A 16,847-nucleotide genomic window follows, 5' to 3' on the forward strand; every position below is an offset into this window, starting at 1 on the left:
GGCTGGGGTAAAGCCTATTTTCATTTTGGTGTGATGGCTGCCTTGGCTGACATGATGGCAGACGTTGTGTGCTCTGTATGCTGAACAGCAGCAGGAACTGGTCTGGTTCTGCTTTCTTGCAATGTTGCTGAAGTTCCTCCTGGCACCTTTTATCAGGAGGCAGCAACCAAGCTTGCAGTCCTGTAGTTTGCACCTCTTAAGTAAGGCAAAGGAGTTAGCATGCGTGCGCGCACACACACACACACCAGGCTGTACTGGTTCTTAATGTCCAGTTGTCTGTTGGTGGGGTGGGGGAAGTAAGTTGGGGAGGAAGTTGTGTTGTGCCTCTTGTCTTCTACTACACTTCAGAATAATGCAGGAGAAACCAGTGTAGACCAGCACCCCAATGCTCAGAACTATAAAACACTGCAACAGACTCTACCTGGGTTAGAGTCTAAGGAGAAGGATGGGGAAAGGTACATTTGGGGGAAGACTGGGGTATGTTTTTTGTTTAGGGTTTTTTCCCCCAGCAGGACCCTCAGCCTGCAGAGCAATTTCAGCCTTCAGAGTAAATTGTTTCTCAATTTACATACATCTGAAAAGATTTTAGCTATGCTAATAAGCAGCACCTCCAGGAAAGGCGGCAACCCTAGGGACTACCTCTATGTGTCTTCATCACTCAGCACCCGCACCCTGAAGTGATGAGTGGTGCCAACACCCTGCATTTCGGTGGCCGCAATTTGCACATTTAGCTGCATCTTATTGAGTGATGTCGTCAGGAACTGAGATAGCAAGTTGCAAGCCAGCATGTGTGAATCATACCTTTAAGAACATTATGAAGAAAGAGAGAGACCACCTCAGATTGCAGCTATGTTGCTCTATGAGGGCAGTTTCAGAGTCTGAAAATAGAAACCTTACTTATTAATCAGTTCCAGGGCCACTAGAGGCAGCCAGAGAGATCAAATGCAATGAATGACAGCCCCCCCTCCAGACCTTAAGGAGTTATGTAGAGATTCTGGTTCTCCCTGCTTCACAGAGCCATCGGTGCCAACCCACTGCACTGTGATTGCCACATGCGCTGGCTCTCAGGCTGGGTCAAAACTGGCTATAAGGAGCCTGGCATTGCCCGCTGTGCTGGCCCTGCGGATATGGAGGGTAAACTGCTGCTCACCACTCCTGCCAAGAAGTTTGAGTGCCTAGGTAAGTGCATAAATACTTTATAGGATACTTTATTCATTTTGCAGAGCAGCTTTGTCCAAACAATGGCTCTTTCTGGTCCACCCTACCCTGCCCAGTTGCTCTTTGGCCCTCTTCCCTTTCCCAACCAAACTGGGACCGAGGTTGAGGCACCTTAGCTCCAAGGCAGGTCAGGTGAACAGTTTGGGTAACTCCAAGTACTATAGGGCTTGGGCCTGTTGGTTGAGCATGAGGCACATAGTGAGGGAGCATGAGGGTTGTTAATGTGCGAGGAGGGGGGAGATGAAAGGAAGGGCTTTATGCTAGTGATTGGAACTGTGGTGAGGCTTGTGCAACTTCTGTGTTGCACCACATTGCCCACACATGTGCTACTCCTATCATGTTTGGTCCATAGTGTTGAGAAGGTAAGATGAGTGTCTTGGTGAAGGAAGACCTGGAGGAAGGACACAGGCTGGAGGCTATGTTGCCTCCTCCTTCCATAGCCTTCTCATCCAGCTAAGTCACTAGAGACAAATCCATCCTAGCTGACGTGGTAAGAGTGTCTATATAGGAGCACTCCAACTGTTTGCATCTTCCAGCCTGTTCCTGGCCTCTCCATATGGCAAACTCCATTGGGCTGTTTGTTCATCGTCCAAAGGTCTTTCCCATCAGTTGCCACCCAGCCCCCCTTTTTAAAAACTGGAGGAGCCAGGGATTGAACCTAGGAAATTCTGCATGCAACGCATGTGTCCCAGCACTGAGCTACAGGGCCTACTATTTAAAGAAGAAAAACAAGTAAGCACAACCTGGCTTTGTGCCACAGAGTGGGGTGGGCAGGCTCTCCTTTCAGAACTCCTCCAGCTGTTAATATATATTCAGCTCCACCATTAATCCGTTTGCGATCTCCTCTATGTTTCTGGCAAGTGCCTTGCAAAAGATTCTGGCCAAGAAGGGGGGCAGTCTTCACAGGAGGATGTGTGGAAATCCTCCCTCCCGTTCAGTGATTCTTTGGCTCTGACCCCAATTCCTAGTTGTCTGGTTTCTTTCATCTATGCAGGGCCTCCTCCCCTCATCATCCAGGCCAAGTGTAACCCCTGCCTCTGCAGTCCCTGTCAAAATAGGGGCACATGTCAACAAGACCCTTTGGACTCCTACCGCTGTATCTGCCCCAGTGGTTACAAGGTGAGAAGAGGGATGGGGAGGAGGAGAGGGGTGACTAGGGAGGGAGAAGAGATCATTGACAAAGGGAAGGATTGGGCTTTCTCCCTGCTTTGGGGACCATAGCCTCTGACAGCTTGTGTCAACCAAAAGAAAAAGGCTCAGAGAAGGACCAAGACATGGTGGAAGGAAGCCATTCTCCAGTTTGACAACCAGCCTAGTTTATCACTGCCATCAGGAATGGGCGAGATACACTCTCAGTCCCTACTGATTGTACCTAGAGCTGCCACTATTTCTGGGGGTGGGAGTGGGGAATGTGGAACTGGCTGTTTCATCTGAACGTTCGCCAGATGTTTTGCACTAGCGTGCCCATTGTCCCTGATCATGATGGAAACTGAACTTCAAAACTTACAGAGGACGCTTGGTTGGGAAGGCAGCTCTTGACTAATAAAGGAAATCCTGGTGGCGAAAACAAGCAAACCCAAAAAGGACAGCCTGCATTATGTATAGGCAGCAATTCCTATTATTATTATTATTTTGTTCTTTTATGGCTGATGAGCAAGGACCTGAGACTGAGAAACCTCACGTCCTGGCCAGAGCTTTATAATTTGTTCCTTGTATTGTGGCTGCTACTTCTCCTTGTCTTATTCCAGGGCCAAAACTGTGAACTCTCTGTGGATGGTTGCTCCAGCAGGCCCTGTGAGAATGGTGGGACCTGCCTGTCTCACGAAGGCAGTGAAGCCAGCTTCACGTGAGTGGCTGCTCAGGTTCTCAAATGGGGGGAAATGGTAGAGATTTCGGTAGGGACTTTGGGGAAGAGTTTAGGGCAGGAATTAGAAGAAAGCAAAAGGAAGAGCTTGGGGCATGACAAGGAGAATAAAGAGAGCAGGTCTCCCTAAGAAAGAGGAACCTGATGGGGCTTGAAAGGAGAAAATAGGGGGAAGGGGAGTGGGGGTTGGCCGGCTGATGGGCTTGAGAGAGTTTCATACCTTGTTCTGTGAGGCTTTGGTGGTATGTGGTGGAGATGAGAGCACCTCTTCAGCAGTAAAAAAAGGGGAGAGGAGGAGGATGAGATGTGGGAGTCCACAGGGATGTTACTGGGCAGAGAGAGATGAGGTCTCTTTGATATCCAAAGGATTCCTAATTGGTAAGGCAAAAAGCATCACCTTTTATGCTTACCTTGGGCTTAAAAATTAGCATAAAAGCAAAGAAGGCAAAACCTGTTTTCCTGGCAGTGAATGAGTGTAAAGAAATTAAAATGGTGTCTAAGATGTTTGCAAAATGGCTTCTTATAATGCATCTTAATCTGCTGTTTATGTGAGTTGGAGAAAAGAGATTAACGTTATCTTTTGGACTCTGCAGACAAGAGCCTCAGGCGATCAAAACTTCTTGATTAGTAATCGTGAGAGTGATATTTTGGTGGCCATATCCTTGTTTATGGTGCTCTTTCGTTTACTTCTAAATTTACAAATTATAAGGGAGGAATGGCAGAGATTTACAGTGAAAGGAGACAATGAATTTGCCGGGGGCTTTTGCAGCTCAGCTTGCTTGGAACATGTGAGCTTGGCTTTCTGTAATGGAGTCTCTCTTGAGGCCTCTCCAGACTAAAACCAACGTCCTTCTGAGGTGCAGGCCATCATAACAAAAGCTGGATGTTTTTAGGGGTGCTTTGTAACAGATTTGGGGGAAAGATTTGGGAAGCATTCTGTTGATACTGTGCAAAAAGGCACTCTTTACCCTCCACCAAGATTGTCCACCAACACAATCACTAATCCTGGAAGCCGTAGTCAGTTGCTTTCTGTAAAAATGGGTTGGGACCCAGCAGGGGAAACCTTTTAAGACGTTTACAGCCTCTTGGGGAGCTATAGCTCTGGTTTGCAGTTGGACCTCAATGCACAGGACTCCTCCCCACTTCACTCTCCAGAGTACAGTGTGGGTGGCTTTCTGGGAAACAGACCATAATTAGTGGCTGAAAATAAACCACAGGCAGTAGAGAGAGAATGGGGCCCTAGCCCTTTCTGTGTACCCAAATTGCCAAGATGCTAAATGGCCTCTCATCCCGTCACCATAACAACCCAGCATCTTCAAAGCCAGCACATAATGTCCTTTGGGGGTTGACAAAGCTGTTTGCCTGCACATGCCAGACTAGATTCTGCCTTTGGGGAAAGGTAGTAGGCACGGAGATGAGCCCTCTAGGAAAGGATATCAGGACCCTCAGCCTGCAGAGCAATTCAATATGCCAGAGACGGAAGGTCATCAGTTCTTCCACCTCTGCTTCCTCTTCCAGCTAAATAGGCTACAGGCAGTATAAATGGAAATGACAGCATATGCAGCACACACTCACCTGTGCTTTTAGTACAACAACCCCCCCCAACACGCAAATATATGTGAATTCAATGCGTCCCTTTCCTGATGTGTGCACAGATGTGACATGGTCATGTAAATGAATCTCAAGTTCAGACCCACGCAGTACACAACCAGGCATATGCATGCATACATAGCACCACATGCATTATGTGCATAGAACTGTAGATACAGCACACACACTGATCTAGCTTGGGCATGGAAATGCAGCCATAGGTATAGCTTTGAAAATTGATTTTATTTGCCTGTTTGCTGGTTTAAATTTTATTTAAAATAGTTGTATACTGCCCTTCATGAAAATGGATTTCAGGGTGGTTTATATAAAAAAATTCAACAACCAGAGAAAAATACAGTAAACACACCCGAAACCACTGCTGAGTAGCAAGAAACAGTTAAGTGACAATACTTAAACAAACATTTAGGCTCATTTAACCTTGAGTCTCATATCCTCATAGCCTTCTTTTCTTGCCCATCCCAAGGGTCCTCTTTTCTTCTTCTTCTTTAACCCCCCTGCCTGTTCCACTACTCAACTTAAAGCCCCTCCAAGTCATAGCTGTCAACTTTTCCCTTTTCTTGCGAGGAATCCTATTCGGAATAAGGGAATTTCCCTTTAAAAAAGGGAAATGTTGACAGCTATGCTCCAAGTGTGTCTGCCCCAGAACTCTCCTGGAAACAATAATCTCTTTAACCCCTTCTATGCCGAGTGGCCTCCAAAGTGGATCCATCTACATCCCGCCAATCAGAGATGAAAGTGTCTCAGGTTCGAGACAGTGCAATATTCAGAACCATTGGCGGAGCATTGAATGTTCTTCTAGCAAAGCCCTGACTTCCTTTCGCTCTTCTTTGGGCTCTTTTCGAGAATGATAAAGAAAAACCACCCACAAAACCCCTGAAATGCCCCAAAGCGAGCAGCTTCTAACCTCTCAGTTTGTTAAACAACCCTCATTTCCCTCTCGACAGGTGTTCCTGCGTGGATGGATTTGAAGGTCCAACCTGCAGCCTAAGGACCAACAACTGCAACAATAACAATTGCAAGAACGGTGCCACATGCATTAATGGATCCAGCAATTACACATGCTTATGCCTTCCGTTCTTCACAGGTAGGGCCAGGCTTGTAATGGAGGCGGATGCACTTGAAGATAAGCAGAAGAGAGCTAAGGTAGCAAAGCACAAACTTCTAAGCTGGTCAGTGCCAGAGGCAGGTTTATCCTAAGGATCTGACTACAGTGCCCAACATTTACTTTTTTTAGTTTAGTGGAAGCACCTCTCCTCCACCAATACCTGAAGATACCCTGATGCATTTTTTTTTTAACTAACTCTAGCTTCCCAAGTAGCAGTTCCCCCTTCCCTGCCAGGTTATTATCTAGCCCGTGAACAATAGTGTCTTTCCCTGAACAATAGAAGGAGATCCACCTATACTCTGGTTGAATATTGAGTCATGGGTTTGGGAGTCAGATACAAATAACAGCATTCTGGGCTGAAGCATGAGACTATACATATTTTATTTTAAATTATTTCATAAAATTTATTGTTAAAAGAAAAACCACCCCTCAAAGTAGTTTTGCACCTATTGTATGAATGGAAGTTTGCCATGCCTTGTCTCACAGTGCTTCTAGTGGGCTGCCCATAAGATAGGGTTGCCATACGTCTGGAATTTCCTGGACATATCTGGAATATTGTAGTACATTCTGCTAAGATGTCCGGGAAAATTTGGACGTATGGCAGCCCATGTTGGCAGCATCGTTTTTGCTGATTTTCTTAAAAAGTAACTTAAAAACTTCATGTGAATCTGCCCGAAAAGATCAACAACTTTGGGCAAACTAAGAAAAGCTCAATAACTTTGCCGGTCCGGATATGGAAACCCTCCCATAAGTTGTTGGTTCTGTTGCATGGATGCAAGTGATGGGACAGCAAAGGTTGTTCTTCCTCGTTCCTTCCCTTCCCTGCCATTTCCTTGGGGGAGCTGGTTCAGCCACATGCAGACTGGGCCCGGGGGACATGGGGCCTGAGCCTGCTTCTCTCTACTTTTCTCTCCTTCCTGCAGGGACTTACTGTGAGCAGCTAATGGATGTCTGCTCCCTGGAGCTTAGCCCCTGCCAGCATGATGCCGTATGCAGGGCTACCCCTGATGGGCCCAAGTGAGTGATTTATCAGCTACCATGGTGGCATGGGAGGAAGCAGAAAGATTTAAACCTACAGCAAACCAGGGGATTTGCAACAGACTTCTAAAGTGGATAGGAAAGGGATGCAGCTACAGCCAGTGAGTGGCTTCTCCCTGTCCCTGCCTACAGGTGTGAATGCATGCCCGGCTTTGTGGGAGATAATTGCAGTGTAGACTATGACGACTGCCTAGACCATCGCTGCCAGAACAATGCCAAGTGCTTTGATGAGCCAAATGGGTATTCCTGCCTTTGTACTGGAGGCTACAGGTAAGGTTGTGAGATGGGCAGGAGTATATACCAGTTCAACTCATTCTAAGCTACCTGAAAATCTCAACACCTGGGATTGCCCTCTACTGGAAGAGTTCCTCTTCCACAAGGGTGGCTGGGAGAAAGAGGTACAACAAAAAGAGTGATCAGTTGTTACCAGAAGTGTCAAACAGTGATTAGTTTTAAGACCCTGGCTGTTTCCAGAGTTGTTTGACTGTGCTTATGAGATTAAAAGAATGCATCTCACATTTGCTGGGACTTTGTACCACACAAGGAGTTACATGCCTAGTGTGAATTGCTCTGCCCACCAAGGAGTCGAGACATGTTGTTCTGAACATCCTGGCAAAAGTAGTTCCTGTATATAGGGAAGTAATGTACAGAGATATACAACATAGCTCTGTCCTGCAGCTGAGGGCAGCTTAAAAGACTCGGGGCACATGCCCATGACATAAAACTGCATAAAGGTAGAATGCCTCTGGGCAAATTAAGAGGGTGGCAGGGCCAGCTCGCCCATGAGACAAGGTGAGGCAAATGCCTCAGGTGGCCGGATCCACAGGGCAGTGGATTCAGCCTCAAAGGGATGCTGTGGTGGCAGCAACAGCTATGGTGTACTCCTTGGAGGGCAGATCTGCCACCTCCTCAACAGCCCCCCCCCACATGCCACCTCTACAGTGACTAGGGAGAAAATGGTGGGGGCTGCCTTCTGGGCATGATTCAGAGTGAGCTCCACCCCACACACAATGGCCTTTGATTCCCACTTCAACCGTCCAGTAAGGTTGACTTGATACTCTCTATGTTCCTGATGTAGATCTTCACTCACCCTTTCTTCCCTGGTTGGTGGGGGGCACACCATTTTGTGGTTCACCTCAGGTGCTAAAATGTATTGGGCTGGCCCTGTCTGCTGGACCACCCCATAAGGACACCCCTGGCCAAAGATATTCTGGTTTTCTTTATTGGTGAAGAAGCAGAAGAAACAAACTGAGTAAAGTGTGTCAGTCTTCCCTTGGGATTCAGGGCGGTGTGATGACTTGTATGTCACTTGAGTACTTGCCTTGTCCCATTCACTTGATGCCCCAGTGCAGTGAACTGGAGTGCTTTTAGAGTGCAGGGACAAAAAGGAACCAGGAAAGATCATGGGGCAACACACATGCATGTGATTCCAGGCACATTTTACTCAATCTCTGGGAAGAGGAAAATCAGAGGAGAGGGCACACTGCCTTAAAACTGTATGAGTGCCACAGGGTCCAGCTGTGGTCCTGCTAAAACCCTGTAATGTTATCCCCAAGTTGCCTCCCGCAATTTATGCCTTGTTGTGTTCTCACTCTTATCATAGTGGCCAGCTCTGTGAGATTCCACCCCATGGCTCCCTCCAACCCAGCCCATGCGAGAGGGCAGAATGCCAGAATGGTGCCAACTGTGTGGAGCTAGGCAGTCGTGCCTTATGCCAGTGCCTTCCTGGCTTTGGGGGGCCCAAATGCGAGAAGCTGCTGAGTGTCAACTTTGTGGACAGGGACACGTACCTCCAGTTCACTGATCTGCAAAACTGGCCCAGCGCCAACATCACTTTGCAGGTAAGTGTTGATTAGCAAGGCTGCCGCCTCCGCCACCCCAAGAGCGGGCATCTGCCCACACTCTTCATCCGTGCCATTTGTGGGACTGGTTGGATTGTAGAATTAATGTTTCTGCCCCTTGCTTGTTCATTCCCTCGTTCTTTGCAGGTCTCCACGGCTGAAGACAATGGGATCCTCTTATATAATGGGGACACTGACCACATGGCGGTGGAGCTGTACCAAGGCCATGTGCGCGTCAGCTATGATCCAGGCACCTACCCCAGCTCTGCCATTTACAGGTAGCCCTCTGCCTTTGGCTTCTCCTTCCAGCTCAGAGTACCCTCAGTCATTGAGCAAAGCTGCCCATTGACCATGAAGGCAAAAGGAAGGTTTCGGGGGTCTGGATCATGGGGAGTTAGTGCATAAGTGACAAGGAACACAAGGCAAAGTGGATACGGGTGCTGCACTTCCATGCTGGATGGGTCCAGATGGCTGTGGATGCCAGATATCAGGCCAAAGGTTGGGTGCCACCAGCCTTTCCCATCCCACACCTCCCTTCTCTCCCTAGTGCAGAGACCATCAATGACGGGCAGTTCCACACTGTAGAGCTGGTGACCTTTGAGCGGATGGTAAACCTCTCCATCGATGGAGGAGACCCCATGACCATGGACGGCTTTGGCAAGGCCCACACGCTGAACTCTGAGGCTCCACTCTATGTTGGGGGTAGGACTGTGACTTGGGCCCAGTCCAGTTGGGGAGAAGGGGGTGAGAGAGGCTGGTATCTCTGTCACCTACATACTTGCACCTGGAGGGCACTAACTGAATGGAGAACTCCTTCACTCTTCTTCGCTCACGTCCATTGGATAGTAGTGATGCAAGAGGAACGTTTCTGTTCTCCTCTCCAGGGTGGGGTGTCTGAGCTCATACTGCAGGGCACTAAGAGCCACGTGCCAAACTGAGGAGGAGTGACGGGTGCTGTGGCAGTGGGGAGAGGGGAGAGAAATGGAAGAAGGTGGCTCTTAACATTCCACACAGCATTCCAGAATAAGGAATGTTCTTTTCCTTCCACCAGCACCATCTTTCTTTGCCCCAGGACCTTGCTCTTCCCTCCTCTTCCCATCCCTTACCTTGCTGTTCTGGCTCTCCCCTTCGCAGGGATGCCCGTGGATGTGAACTCTGCCGCCTTCCGCCTCTGGCAGATCCTGAATGGCTCCAGCTTCCATGGCTGCATCCGCAACCTCTACATCAACAACGAGCTGCAGGACTTCACTAAGACGCAGATGAAGCCGGGGGTGGTGCCTGGGTGTGAGCCTTGCCGCAAGCTCTACTGCCTGCATGGCATTTGCCAACCCAACACCCCTCATGGCCCCATTTGCCACTGTGATCCAGGCTGGGTCGGGCCCCATTGCGACCAGCCCGTTAGCAACCCCTGCCAGGGCCACAAGTGAGTACACAGCAGCAGAATCCACCCTTTCCTTGTGGGCTTCTTCTCTCACCGCAGTGCTGTGTGCAAGATGGAGAGCGTGTGGGGAGGGATTGCAGCTCAGTGGTGGACCATGTGCTTTTCACGCAGAAGGGGCCAAGTTCAATCCCTAGCATTTCCACTTTGAAAGGATCAGGAGTGACCTCTGGCTCAGACCCTACAGAGCCACTGCCTGTCAGAGCAGACAGTTTTGGGCTAGATGCACCCATAGTCTGACCTGGTAGAAGGCAGCTCCCTGTGTTCCTAAGTGTGACTGGAACTGCATCTTGTGGGCTCTGATGGGCAGTATTTTGCTTCTCCTGTTTGCTCATCTCTGATGAGGCAGGGCAGACAGGGCATTTATGACTGAAGCAACAAAAACAGAAATTAGTTCCCTCTAAAGCCCAGCACAAGGGACGCCCAGCACAAGGGACGCGGGTGGCGCTGTGGGTAAAACCTCAGTGCCTAGGACTTGCCGATCGCATGGTCGGCAGTTCAAATCCCCGCGGCGGGGTGAGCGCCCGTCGTTCGGTCCCAGCTCCTGCCCACCTAGCAGTTCGAAAGCACCCTTCAGTGCAAGTAGATAAATAGGTACCGCTTTATAGCAGGAAGGTAAACGGCATTTCCGTGTGCTGCTCTGGTGCTGGCTCGCCAGAGCAGCTTCGTCACGCTGGCCACGTGACCCGGAAGTGTCTGCAGACAGCGCTGGCTCCCGGCCTCTTAAGTGAGAGGGGCGCACAACCCTAGAGTCTGTCAAGACTGGCCCGTATGGGCAGGGGTACCTTTACCTTTACTTAAAGCCCAGTACAGGGGCATAGGTTTGGGAACAGCGTTCAAGAACAACAGCACATACCAAATGCCAACTCCTCCTTCACCTTTAAAGCAGCCTCAATAAAGCTGTACTTGTGTGTTTGGAGGATAAGGAAAGTTGAGGAGTCAGTGAGAACGCTCCTCCTCTCTCACTTCTTTGCATTCCTAAGATGATGTTGGAGAAGCCAGGGTGCACAGAGAATCTTGCAGGTCCTTCCTATGTTAAATGATGCTTCTAGAAGATGGTGGCCTAACTGCAACCTTTTGAATTCACCTATATTTAGCTTTATGTTTCACTCATTCTACAGGTGCGTCCATGGAATCTGCATGCCCCTTGATGCCCTCTCCTATAGTTGCCAGTGTCAGGATGGCTACAAGGGAGCCTTGTGCAACCAGCAAGGGGAACTCCACAACCCATGCAAGAGCTTGCAGTGTGTTCATGGTCAGTGCCAGATCTCAGACACAGGCGAGGCCTTCTGTGAATGCAACGGGGGATTTGATGGCGACCTCTGTGACCAAGGTCAGGCACCTCTCCCTTTATTCCTTACATTCCCATGTGCCCCATAGCTAAGGACCCCTGAGGGCCCTCCCCTGATAAGACGCTTGGGCCTCTACCTAAGCTGCCAGTATTGTGTTCAGCCAGGTATGCCCACCGTGGGCAGAAGAAACCCCAGCCAGGGCGTCCTTAGATGCGATTTCTTGCCCAGCCTCTTCCCCTAGTAAGTTTTCTAGCAACTGTAGACCCCCATCCCTTCTGTTGCACTGGCTATAAATGGGAATTTGAAATTCCATGGTCCCACAGAACAGCCAGTGTTGTACATCCCAGTACAATACCATTGTACTCTTCTTCCAGACACTATGGCCACAACTTTGGTAAGGGAGCATGAGCAACTGAGCCACAAATTCATGATTCCCCACCCCCCCACCCCCCCGTCCTGCCTCTCTGTCCTCTCCTTCCATTGACAAAAAGCAAGACCAGTTTCGCAGGACCCCCAGCCAACCAGATAAGGGACAGATAAGATTTTTTTCTATCTGTCCCTAACCATTCAGAAGGCAAGATCATTCGTCATAGTATGCTTATACATACTAGAATGCCCAGTTTTTTGAGTTGACCTTTACCAGAACCCCAAGCATAATGTCTAATGAAGGCTTTCGCAGAGGAGCCTCCTTGCCTGACTTCCCTCTTCCTAATGTTTTCCCTAGAGTCGGAGTGTCGGGGTGAGGCTGTGCGAGACTTCCACCAGGTCCAGCGAGGCTATGCCATTTGCCAGACAACCCGGCCGGTCTCCTGGGTGGAGTGCCGGGGATCGTGCCCAGGGCCAGGATGCTGCGCAGGACTGCGCCTCAAGCGCAGGAAATACACCTTTGAGTGCAGCGATGGCTCTTCCTTTGTGGAGGAGGTGGAAAAACCCAGCAAATGCGGCTGTTCCCAGTGCATGTAGCCTCCAGCAAGGGACAGGCCGGAGCCAGAGACAAGTGGGCCAGGCCTGCCCTGACAGAGGCCTTGGGAACACCCTTGCCATCTCCTCTTGCCCCTGTTGCTGCTTGGAAGAGGGGTGGGGCAGGGCTCTCAGTTTGGCAACGGAGCATCTCCTTTGGCATGGTGACAATGGCTCTTCTGGATGGACCAGACAAAGGTGTAGATAGAAGACTTTTGCTGGGAAATCCAGCCCAACAGATGTATTTATATCCAGCACAGACTCTATCTGGGGCCACTACTTGTGCACAATACAGATTCTTAGCAAGCCTGGCCATGCCTGTTTGTTTTGCCCAGTGTGGTGCCCTGAGAGGCCATGTCCACAGCTCATGCCTAGACACGGGATCCTGCCATTTCATATCTTGTCATTTTACCTGGTGTTAGACCCTGCTATCCTGCACCATGTCTGTCTTTCCCCCCCTTTTCTTTTGGCAGTTTTGCTTTTTCTCTTGTTGAACACCCACCTGTTCCTATTCCTACTGGCTGCTTGTTGCAACCTCATCTTCTGTTTATAGGACTAAATTGCAAGTAATGCAGAGGCAGCACCCGGGCAAAGGCAGGAGGATTGTGTGCTGCAGAAATAGCAAAGATAAAATCCCTTAGGTGAATGGGAAGCGTTTGTATGAACAGTTGCCTCCTATACCGGACGGTTGCAAGGTAATGGTATTTAAAAACAGCTTAACCTTGGAGCTGCAGTCTTGTCTCAACTAATAGCAAAAAGGAGCCACACTTGCTCCACATTGAATGATCCACCAGCATTAATAGGACTTATCACCACTTCCCTAATTTTGAAATCCTATACTCACTTAGCTGGGAGTAAGCACCATTGAATACAATGAGACTTAACTGCCAAGTAAGCATGTGTAGGATCTTGTTGCATGAGGGCTGGAGAAACCTTGGCTAGCAGTCTTCCAGTTGTACCTCTGCTGGATGGGACAGGGAGACTTTCATGTCCCCAGTTATAAAGCCAGCCATCTCCATGATTTGAGGGCAGCAACAGGGACAGATGTAGTTTTCTCTGATTCTGCCTATATCACTGCCTTTCTACACCGCAAAAATCAGTCTCCTGCCCAGATGCCATCTGGTTTGCTGTAATGAAAAGTCTGGATATTTTCAGAGTGGTGCCTGTTCTGCAACCCAATGTCTGTGAACTCGAGAATAATCATTTTCATACCCATCATGCTCACTTTCACCTGCCTTTTAGAACGGGAGGGGGGGAATGAATTGCATGTGTCTCTTGCACTCAGTTTACTGTAGCATTACTCCTCATACACCAGGCCCACCCACAAAGTACCATTGCCCTCTTGTAATGGGTTGTGGGGTTGGGTATATCCGCCACCGCCTGCAATAAATGCTGACGCACAGGCTTCCAAAGCAAGTGCTATAGATTATTTGCTCAGGTGGGGTTAGGCCTGGGCCACAGCATCAGAAGAAATAAGATGGCTCTTTAAGATCTAGGCAGTTAAAATAAACTAAGCTGACAGTACCTTCTCTTGCTATGTTTCCAAATCCCTGTTTGATAGAGTTTTTATGCTAGACCCTGGACAATAGAGCTGCAAATTGGTCAAAGACACTTTTGATCTAACTTATTCTTGCAGAGAAAAAGTAGTTTGCACTTATCACCACTAGCTACTGACCAATAATTAGAAGTAAAACCATTAGAGTTGCGGGGGGTGGGGTGGGGGGAGGAACACCAAGCCAGATTCCTTCAAATTCTGCACATGAAAAGTTAATCTCTCTGATCTATATGCACTATGTTAATTAAGCAAATCTGAAGATTATTTGCAGAGTTTGCTCTGCTTCTCTTGGTTGGGAGGAGAACAGAAATAGCACACAGAAGCTGCCATGTCCCAACCACTGGAAATGCTACTTACCCAGCCTGGGTATTTGAGACTTCCATCAGACAGAGGCTTTAAAGTGTGTAGGAGACACTTGAAGGCTTGAAACAACTTTGTTCAAAAAAAATCGAGATGATGTTCTCAGGATGCAGAATTTTCACCCAGTAGTCATGCCAGAATCCAGTTGCTGAGAAACAACGTGCTCTCCGGTACAAGCCTGGAGGCCTTGGCTGTACATGTGTTCTTGTTTCCAGGGCAACCTCAGCCAGATGCTTGTTCCCTGAAACTTACGGATCATGTTTCCTATGGTGGGGGGAAGTTTCCCTCCTAAAAGGTAGAGCTACTTGCCTGGAAGCATCTGGTACATGTAATCTCAAGGTTGCAGGTTTCTAGGAGGTACATTGGATATGGGAGAAATAAAAGGGTAGCATCTCAGGATACCCCCTAGTATAAAACAATTGGTTATTAGAAGCACAGGTTTTCAACTATATATATTATGGGTAAAATCAGCAGCAAGGAGGCTATCCTTTGCTCCTGCAGAGAATCAAATGGATGGCTAGTTGCAGGGGCTTCTACAGGGGCTCCCACCTTGTATCTCTGTGTGTGCTAGTCATGCAGAACCTGCTAACTCTTCCATTGCTGCAGGTTAGGAGACAGAAACTACATGACAGCAGGGCATAAGTTGCCTTGCTAGTACTAAAAGCCTTGACTGGTGACTTTTGCAGACAGGTACAGCATGAAACTCTGTTAACATAACAGGATCTGCGGGGCCATTTAAATCTGCAGCCATTCTTTCATATTCTGGTTTTGCCATCTTAAGTATTTTTCATTTCTATTTATTATAGAAACCTCAAGAATGTTAAATGTATTTTTCTTCACACTGAGAATGTGCAGCTTTTAAACTTCCATTTGTAAGGTTCCTAAAGAAGTTCAATTACACAAAATAAACTAATTAGGGTTTTTGGAATTTCTTATGACTTCACATTTCCGATTATAGCCATTACACATATCAAACGGAAAGTATCTTATGTCTGATTTTTTTAAAACTGTGCCTGCCACTGCAGTCCATACTTTGGTAATAAAGTAGATTATATTGGGTATTGTTTGGTAGCCATATGCTGCAGAGGGCAATGCTTGATGTTCACTGTTCATTTTGTCCATCATGTACCAAAGTAAGTTTGCACTTGCAATGTTATCTCAACCAAGTGGCAACACCTTCCACTTATCACCATACTTGAATGAAGATTGTACCAAGCTTTTGCTTGTTCACTGCTGGCTTTGAACCTCCCAGTGATCAGAACAAAGTGTTTTGGTGCCTACAGGGAGGGTAGCATCAAAAACCCAATTGGTGCAACCTTCAGGGGCAGCTCATGGAAAGGGCACTCAGCAATTGTGTGAAATGATGTCTTTTGTCACCTGTTGTAAGCTAACAGCTGAAGTAGGTCTTTATACATAATACTTAGATTCTTACATATATTAATATATTTGTATTTGGTATAGTATTTTTCTATGCTGTAAGGATGTCAGACAGCATTTCTCTGTTCTTGGCAGGTGCTTCTCTGTCAGATGAAAACCGGCATCATTGGTTTTAGTAACTGAGGTTTGTGATTCTTGCCACGCTTTTAACGATCTGAGTTTATGATGACTCAAGTGAGGGAACTCAAAATTGTCCCTCCTTTAGAAACAGCAGAATTGATTTAGTTGTTTTTTTAAAACTACCAATGTTGTCGTCCATGTGAACATGACATTCATTTAGCCACGTGGCTGGTCTTTTCTTTCCCCATAGAAAAATATAATAGGCTTGTCTCCCTCTCCCAGAACAATGGCCCAAATTAAACCTGCTGTTATTCAGTTTTCTCAGAAAAGGAAATTAGAGGGTCACTTCAATACAGGTCACGGCACTTTTCTTTTTTTCAACAATCACACTTGAGAAGGGGGCAGTCATCTCCTTCAGTTCTGTACTCTAGGAAAGTACTTGGTCCACAGCTTAAACACACCAAATTTTGCTCCTTAAGCAGCACTTGGACATAAAACAAACCACTAACTTGCAAAAATTAGGATTGGGTTTTAAAAGCCCCACTTCTGACAGGCTTAAACAACCCTTGGACCTTAGGCATGTAAGAGGAAGTGTGGCACTGACATGGGATTGGTTGTTTCTGAGGTAGCTGGACCTGTTTCAGACTTGTACTTGAGCTTCTAGGTGCTGCTGCCACCAACTGATTTTATCCAAATTCTCCTGTACCTCACAAATGAGAGGCTGGGTAGTAGCTTGCTCAGGAGAAGTCGGACACATTGAGCTACACCTTTGCTCTTGTATAGCCAGTGTGTGGCAATTAGGTAGGTGCAACCACACCTGGCTGGCAATAGTGCCAAATAGTGCCTCCTCACATGCACCAACAATGTAGTATCGAACCCAGCCTAAGCATGAAGAGCCAAGCACAGAGAAATGGATCAACTAGGAGAGGAAGACTGGTGTCAAAAACAGTGCAGTGCCTACCTCTGCTGAAGCTAGGGCAATGACCAGGCTCTGAAGTTCCTACCCAAACTTTCTGTTTTCTTTTGGAGAGCCAGCCTGCTATAGACCAGGTCAAAGACAACACTCAC

At 47.8% G+C, this 16,847-nt stretch overlaps 1 protein-coding gene across 1 annotated transcript in view; it reads left to right on the plus strand.

Moving 5' to 3' along the window:
- SLIT1 (slit guidance ligand 1) overlaps window positions 1–15,210 on the plus strand; it is a 120,636-nt gene extending 105,426 nt beyond the window's left edge. The window contains exons 26-37 of the mRNA XM_083615194.1: window positions 1,016–1,179; window positions 2,213–2,337; window positions 2,967–3,064; window positions 5,638–5,777; window positions 6,722–6,815; window positions 6,969–7,106; window positions 8,440–8,677; window positions 8,825–8,955; window positions 9,225–9,379; window positions 9,812–10,100; window positions 11,237–11,448; window positions 12,132–15,210. Of these exons, the coding sequence (XP_083471320.1) occupies window positions 1,016–1,179; window positions 2,213–2,337; window positions 2,967–3,064; window positions 5,638–5,777; window positions 6,722–6,815; window positions 6,969–7,106; window positions 8,440–8,677; window positions 8,825–8,955; window positions 9,225–9,379; window positions 9,812–10,100; window positions 11,237–11,448; window positions 12,132–12,370 (2,023 nt within the window). The 3' untranslated portion in view covers window positions 12,371–15,210. The remainder of the gene's footprint in view (window positions 1–1,015; window positions 1,180–2,212; window positions 2,338–2,966; window positions 3,065–5,637; window positions 5,778–6,721; window positions 6,816–6,968; window positions 7,107–8,439; window positions 8,678–8,824; window positions 8,956–9,224; window positions 9,380–9,811; window positions 10,101–11,236; window positions 11,449–12,131) is intronic.
- The last annotated feature ends 1,637 nt before the right edge of the window (window positions 15,211–16,847 follow it).

This window comes from Podarcis filfolensis, assembly GCF_964270895.1.
Source record: "Podarcis filfolensis genome assembly, chromosome: 5".
Lineage (NCBI taxonomy): Eukaryota > Metazoa > Chordata > Lepidosauria > Squamata > Lacertidae > Podarcis > Podarcis filfolensis.